Genomic DNA, 8,182 nt, shown 5'->3' with positions numbered 1-8,182 from the left:
TTAAGGTATTTCCCACTCTTTCCTTACTTGGATTGTTAGGATAATAATAATACACTTGGCAGGTTTTAAAATCTGGTACATTTATTTATGTATGGGAAGAAGTTTGCAAGATTAACTGGTAACTTTTATAATTTGTTTCTTTACCAGTTATACCAATATAGAGTATTAGTTGATTAAATCAAATATAATCCATAAAGTTAGCTGGGTGTAGTGACACATGACTTTAATCCCAGAACTCAGAAGGAGAGGCAGATGGAGTTGTGAGATCAAGGCCAGTTTGGTCTACATAGAGAGTTCTAGGCCATCTGGAGCTATAGGGAGACCTTGCCTCAAAAAAATTCATAAAGTGAAAATTTTTATGACTATTAAGTCATAGTTTAGAAAACTGTTGGATGGCATGGAAAAGTAGAAGTCACAAAATGTTATAAAGCACAGAGGCTAAAATTTTAAAGAATTATAAATGCATTTCCTAAAATATGGGCGTGATGAATATTTTTATTACTTAATTATGGCGAGTAGATAATTTTTATCTGGAAAATTTACCATCAGGTGTGTTTCAGAATTCTGAAATTTCAAGTTTTTTTCCTTTGGAAAGGCAACAACAGACCTTCTGCATATTGTAAAGAGCTCCTAGTGGTGCCTGCAACATTACCTTCTAATAAACACATAAACACTCTTGTAGTAAAATGTGATATTCTGATAGCGTAGGAAAAATAGACCAGATTGGTGTGAGCTAGGGTCAGATTTTTTCTGCCAGGGGAACTTACTGCCAAACTGTGGTAATTTTCCAGGATTTTCAGAGATTTGAGGGTTTAGATTTGTGGAAGAGGGATTGTAGACAACCATAATGTTGCTTTTACTCCGTGTAGTTGGAATAGAGAAAACATTTAGGTTTTTATTATTTTTGTTTATTCCTCAATATTTCTATAATAGGCTTCGATCATTTTTATAATTATAGGAAAATTTGAATACATTTTTGTTGCTTCAGATAAACATGAGATACATCAAGTTCTATACACTTGTTTAACAGTCACAGCAGCATAAATATGAACCAATCAAAGAGACAAAAATTCAAGTCCCAAGTTTTAGATTGGTCCTTTTCTTCCAAAGTTTACTTTCTTTTATTGAATAAATTATTATTTTTCAGTTGCCCTAACATTGTTACTTGTAATAGAACTCCTTCTGCTGTTACAAAAGATTAATTTTTATACATGTTATAAATATTAGGTGAAATGACTGTGGTAAAATGACTACATCTTTCTTTATGAGATTTCTATAGGGCTGATCTGGATTGAGGTTCTCTGCATCAGTGGGATTAAGGACCAAGCTCAGTTAGTCTGTCTGTCTTTTCAATGCCACATGAGATCACTTGTTACTTCAGGCTTATTGCTGGAATGCCAAGTGCAATTAATCTTGGACAAAATCTTGTGTGTACTTGTGTTAAACAATGTAGACAGTCTTCCTTCAAGATGATACTGATCTCATTGGCACACTGTATGTGTGCACAAGTGCAGGTGTGGCTCAGTCACATCAGTGTGATGGACTAGCTCTTTTAATTTTTCCACCTTTCTCAGTTTATAAATGAGTTTATAATTTTATAAGTGGAAAGGAAATTTTTCCATTGGGAAAGTCACTTTTCAATGATTTCAGCTTACAGATATTACACCATAAATTTTCTTATCTCAAAACACCTACATTTCCATAATTCTCTCTACATGTACATGTGCAAGATATTCATATACATATATATTCCCATTTTGATACTTTCTGTCTCAATTCTGGGTTAGTCTAGAGATGCGGAGTGAATTGTGAGGTAGTCTACTTGATAATCTTGGGATTCATTAACCTTTGTTGACCACATTAAACTTTAAAGTAAACCTCAGTACATAAATAAAAAAGTAGTTCTCAGCAGTCCTTCCCTGAACAATCTGAAATTCTGAAGTGAGTGAAAGCTGCTACAGAGGCATAAAGGGCAATAAGACAATTTTAGAAGTCAAGATGGTCATTAAAGAAGACAAATAGATATTCAAGACTAAGATAGTCAGTTTAGCATGCAGTGCCAAACTAAAATGCAAATTAAAATTTATTGTGTTCAGTGATCATTATAGCCCAATTATTTACTTGCTTGGAGTTTTTGATTTTGCAAGTCCTACAAAGACTATTCATTGCTATAAAGAATATTCATTTTTTTCTGTTGCTATACTTAAAGGCTGATGATATTTTTCATGTCTCGTTTGTCAATTATTATCATGAAATATTGTAGAAAGATTTGCATTCCAAGGAAGAACTTCCTCTGGCTAGGAAAGGTGGGTCTGTGCTCTATTAGTATCTTACAAATTCCTGCTGTGAGCTATACAACAACATCTGTGAACAACTTGAAGGATGTCACCTTTCTAAGACAACTAACGGGCAAGTCTTCTATGTTTTTAAATTAAATTGAAGATGGTAAAGTCTAAAAGATATGGGCTGTCCCTCTGTGACTTTTCCACTAAATGAAGAACACATATTTGTGGGTTTGTTGGTGTTAAAACAGTACAGTCGATAGTCTATTGGCAGTTGGAAACATATTTATTGTCAGTTAAAGTTTTATTTAATTAAATAAATCAACAACTCTAACTTCGGGTAGTATCTGAGTCCAAAGAGATGACAAGATTATATTTGCTATTATTGATCTGTGTGGGTGACAAAGGACACGCTGTTCTGTTCTTTTCAAAAGGCCCAACTAAGTCAACATGTTGGCTCAGGTTTATTCATATTACTATTGTGATGAGAAACAGGGATCAGAACTTCCTGAACTCTAATGAGTATTCTGCAAAAATTTTGTGTACGTCTAGGTCAAAAAATCCAGAAAGTGTACTTAAGAACATGCTAAAATACTAGAGGAATAATACAATGGGTTTCAGCTCACAAGAGAGCAGAATACCTTGCAAAATCAATAAAATTAACTTCTAGTGAATTTAACAGAGTCACTTTAAAAAAGCCCCAATTCCAATTATTTCTTGATCTTTTTGTTATTACCTTTTCAATTGCCTCTGAAGTCTACCTCTTGAATCTAGGCAGTTAAAAGCTATTTGGCTATTAAAACTCATTATTGTGCTGATACTTTAGTAAAACCTTCTGTGGAACTTGAGGAAACAAAAGCTCATTAATTCTTATTTGTTTTGAAAACAAAATGCTCTTAATGTTTTATTTATAAATGAAAATAAATGCTATATTATTTATTCTTTAATTTTTAACTTGAAAAATAATCCCAAGTCAAACCCTAAAGGTTTCTAGAGCACAATGAATATCAATAAAAACAATAATAAATGATGATGACTTATAATGTGAAATATAACTCCAAGTAGAAAAATAGATTTATTTTATAGTGTTATAATTTTCTGCACCAACATCAAGGTTAATATATGCCAGATGGCTTTCTTACTTTCATTAAGAACTATTAGTATCAAAACTGTTTAAACTAACAGCAATTCATCATTCTAATTGGTTTTTCTAAGAGTTAATGTGAATTATGCAGGGTAAGAATGATATCCTGAGCGTCACTGTGGCTTACAGTCAGAAATTACATCATTAGCTCAAAAGCACCTTAGAATCACATCTTTGGTCCTAGGGTTGAGCTGCTGATCTAAACTAGTCCTGTCAGAAACTTCACACAGCTTATTTTTCCCAAGCGTTTGGAAGTGAGCAGAGACAGAGACAGACCAAGGTTGTTAAAGTTGAATCATGGGCCAGCCGTCCTTCTTGGGCTCCCAGCTGGACTTCCAAGATGCTTTTATTCCTGTGCTTGTTCACCTACTCCTTCAATTCTCTTCACTACTCTGGGTTTTCCTTTAATAAGCTCACTCATCCTTTTTCCTCTTTTATTGTGAGATATAGAATGATTATTTGATACTCTCAAACAGAATACCCATAACTAATATATTAACTATGTACCTTATTTGTTTTGAATCCAAACCTGGACCAGTGGTGATAAATATACATATATAGTTACTTAAAATGATTTATTTAAAACATCTACTCTATCTTGTTATTTTATTTATTTATTTATTTATGTATATATTTATTTATTTATTTCTCTTTGAGACAGGGTCTCCCTGTAGCCCCAGCTGGCCTGGAACTTGCCATGTAGACCAGGCTGGCCTACATCTTACAGAGATCTGCCTGCCTCAGCCTCCTGAGTGCTGGGAGAAAAGACGTGCACCACTACACCCTGATTAATCTTTGTTTTTATGGTTTTAGTACTAAATATGCATTATTGAAAAGTCAGTGTCTTTCCTCTGTTGAGTGAGGAGAAGCAACCTGACTGTTTATCAGAGTAGAATCTCTTACCTCATCGCCTTTGTCCCCAGGTATTCCAGGGTAACCCCGCTCTCCTTTGCTTCCCTAGAAATACAGTAATTTCAGTTAGTGTATACTAGCCATTTTAACATCTTTTGGGACAATGGAAACGATTTATCTTCAGAATACTTTCAGCACTTCACTTGGACAGAATCAGGGCACAATCCAATGACAACATTTGCAAATGGCTTTTAACTAACCTTTCCAAAAACATTTCATGAAAGTAGTGTATTTTAAAATGGGGTTTTCTATTTTTCATAGAATTGAGAGACTCACAGAGGACTTTCTTACCTTTGGTCCTTCTCTGCCTGGGATTCCTGGAGGGCCCCGTGGTCCTACATCACCCTAGAGGACAGAGGAGTAACAGCTGTGATAGGGCACAAGGTGTGCAATAGGGCCCATAGGCTTGCAACCAGCCTCTTACCTTCCGGGCTGCAGAATCATACTTCCCAGGCTCTCCAGCGCTGTCTTCATCCCCTTTGTTGCTTTTCAGCCCAGGGACACCGGCTTGGCAGTTACCACAGAAGTTCTAGTGAGTAACAAGACAGCTTGCTGAGAGGTTCATGAAATGATTTATCACAGTGAGGTTTGATCTGATTCAAAAGTTCTATTTATTATTATTATAATAATAATTTTATTATGAGTAAAAATTTTATTTTATGAGTATGAGTGTATTGCCTGCACATATGTAAGTGCACCCCAGTCATGCAATCTTAAGTTTTATTTGAACCCTTGTTATAAATGAGCAATTGCTTGGTCACTTTGCTTTCAGAAACTTACTTACTCAATTTGGAAGATGACTTTTTTGAGGTTAAAAACTTTGACAAAGCTCATCAGTAACCTTTGTTTATAATATTGGTGAATTTTTACTTTAAAAAACACATACATCTCTGATGACATTTCAAAGGAAAATTTCAAATAAATAAGGAAAAAAACCCCCACAATTCAAGAACGAAGTCTGAGTTTTAATTTCTTAGCAATAGGTAGGTGGTATTAAAGTTTGTGGTAAGCAACAAGATTAAAGAGCTCATCAAACTAGTAGCCTAAGTCAAGAAGGAGAATGAAAAAAAAATTAGGGAAGAAAAATGTTCTTATTTGGTTGGGGAACCCTCCACAGTGTTTACTACCATTTTATTTATTGGCACAAGGACTCTTGCTAAGCACAGGTACTTGAGTGACTTGAACTGGACCCCAAGTTCAAAACCAAGAGGACACAGGATATCTAAGTGAAATTACCTTTTCATTGCCTTCTCTGTAAACTTTAGTGGATCTGGAAGGCCTTGAATTAAGTATCTGTGCTTATCATAAGATAAACCTGTATTACCACATAGCTAAGGGAAAAAATGTCTACAGGAAGCCCTTATTAATAACAACTCACTTTTAAACAAATTGTTGGAATAAGAATTAGAAAGGCTTAGAATAAAGACCATTGATGGAGGGAAACCTTGAACAGTTGACAGGGTAGGACAATAGATGCCTCTATTTTCATCGTTTTCAATAATGAGAAGAATCACTGAACAGAAAAAGGATCTGAAGCTTGCCACTGATGATAGTTAGCAAGAAAGACCAACGCTATCCATATCCAGTATTTCTGATCCAATCACTATCAGCAGACATTTGATTCCCAACAATACATGTCTTAGAATGTACTTTTGTACAATATTGAGAAGATCTGCATTAAACTGCCTCAGGAATGCCACATTAAACACTATGACAGTCTTTCGTTTGGTCTAAATTTGTAAAAAGAAGCCAGAGGTATGTATACTGTTGACCAAGTGGAACATTTCATTGAACAGATACACTGAGAGATGAATTAAGAAACACACATGTAATTATAGAACTGCCACTGACAGCATCTTAAAAACTATAGGGACAGAGAAATGCTGGGGTAGAGATGTGGTTTAAAAGAACCAAAACAGTTTCCATACTTCAAAATGTATGAAAAAGATGAAGCACGTCTATAGACATACAAGCATGTTCTATCAATATTGAGCAAAACCTTGATATACTAACTTCATGAAACATTTTAAGATAGATGATTTGATTGATGATTTTAGTAAATTATGAAAAATGGCAATTGTTATAAATCAACACAATTTTTTAAAGAAGCATTTGACACTGACCTCATTTTCCTTGGCCTGATTTAGCAGAATGTTAAATTAAGGGAAACTGGTTTTAATAAAAGTTCTTGAAAAATGACTTAATATTATCTTATAGAAATTACTAGAATTACATCAATCATTAGCTAATGCACAATCTGATGCAAAGGGGAATGGACACAGATTAACCTAGAAGAAGGGCTGGGAGGGGTACCAGTTGGTCTCATTATGCTTATTCTCTTCAGTACTTTAATTGAAGACATCTTTGATTGCAGAAAACAATGTAATCAAATTTGTTGACAGTGAGTTAATGTCTGTACCCAACACATTAACAGCATTAGGATTTAACACTATAGTATTAGATTTCACTCACAGGTCAACTCATTAAACAGATTCTTAAATTGAGATTTTCGGTTGGGAACTACTTGCTTTCCCTTTTTTCTATTAAATATGGTTTGTTGGGATCATCTGCCAAGTTATCCTGCTTGCATCCCATCAGCCTACTCTCCTGGGACTCTGAGGCTTACTGAGATGGTACTAGGACAGGAATAATGGCAGAGCACATGCATCAGAGGATGCTGCACTGGCAAAACTGTCAATCATTTACATCCCTGAGACTCCTGGAGCCCTAGTTCCACTTCTTGTCATAATCTATTCACAGATTTTTTGGTCTGTTATCTGATTCATTCCATATTCTATCAGAACATTTCTTTCTGGTTAAATGTGCAATTTTTGGATCCTTCAAGAATTCAACTATGGGCTAGAGAGATGCCTCAGTGGTTAAGAGCACTTGCTACTTTTCCAGAGGCCCTGGATTCAATTCCCAACACCCACATGGATTCTCATAACCATCTGTAACTCTAGTTCTAGGAGATCTGATGCTCTCTCATGGCCTCCGTGGATACCAGGCACACATGTGCTACACATACAGACATTTACACAACATACTAATATAGTCATACACATAGAGTAAAAGGAAAACAAATCTTTAAAAAAATCTATTTCTAACACCACGGCTGTTGCAAAGAATCTAGGGCTTACCTTGAGAACCTGCACTCCTATATTATAATTACACTTATTAGCTATGTGACTGAGCAAGTTACTTCACTACTTGGGACTTCAAGTCTCTTCTGTGAATAACAATGACACTATAGCCTGAGCTCATAGCATTATGGTTATGATGAAGATTCAGTGGGAGGAGAAAGGTAACAATTCACTGATTGGCATATGATTACAACTTATGAAATATGAGGGCTTCCTGAAACACCCACATATATTCTATCTTTTGAGAATTCTTAATAACACCTCCAAAATGTTTACCTATATATACATATATATGCATATATATTTTTAAACTCTAATTAGCCAACAACTATGTTCACTAGAACCCGAGTCTTTTGATAGATTCAATAAATAACAATTTATTCATGTCTACATGCATGGCATTGTCTAAATCATTGCAATAGATATCAGGAATATAAATGAATTTACCTGTAAGTATACACATACACACTTTCTTTTCCTCCATATACAGGAAATATAAGGATGGGCATGATGGGCTAAATTTTCCCCTGGTTCACTAAATCTTAGCATCTCACAGAAAAGCATACACATATATAGATTCACCCAGTATCAAAAATATCCTTGCCCTTATCCTTACAGATAAAATACAAAAGAATTAATAGCAGTAAGATATTTGTGTGTGTGTGTGTGTGTGTGTGTGTGTGTGTGTGTGTGAGAGAGAG

General features: G+C 34.9%; 1 protein-coding gene across 1 annotated transcript in view; it reads right to left on the bottom strand.

Moving 5' to 3' along the window:
• The window catches only part of Col19a1 (collagen type XIX alpha 1 chain), a 409,660-nt gene that overhangs the window by 51,275 nt on the left and 350,203 nt on the right, over positions 1–8,182 (bottom strand). Inside the window, exons 32-34 of the mRNA XM_008856281.2 lie at positions 4,763–4,867; positions 4,630–4,683; positions 4,330–4,383 (exon numbers count right to left, since the gene is read on the bottom strand). Coding sequence (XP_008854503.1) covers positions 4,330–4,383; positions 4,630–4,683; positions 4,763–4,867 — 213 coding nt within the window. The remainder of the gene's footprint in view (positions 1–4,329; positions 4,384–4,629; positions 4,684–4,762; positions 4,868–8,182) is intronic.

Source organism: Nannospalax galili, unplaced genomic scaffold, assembly GCF_000622305.1.
Source record: "Nannospalax galili isolate Female #2095 unplaced genomic scaffold, S.galili_v1.0 scaffold206, whole genome shotgun sequence".
Lineage (NCBI taxonomy): Eukaryota > Metazoa > Chordata > Mammalia > Rodentia > Spalacidae > Nannospalax > Nannospalax galili.
The sequence above is the reverse complement of the archived record's forward strand: the minus strand, read 5'-3'. Positions and strand labels throughout refer to the sequence as shown.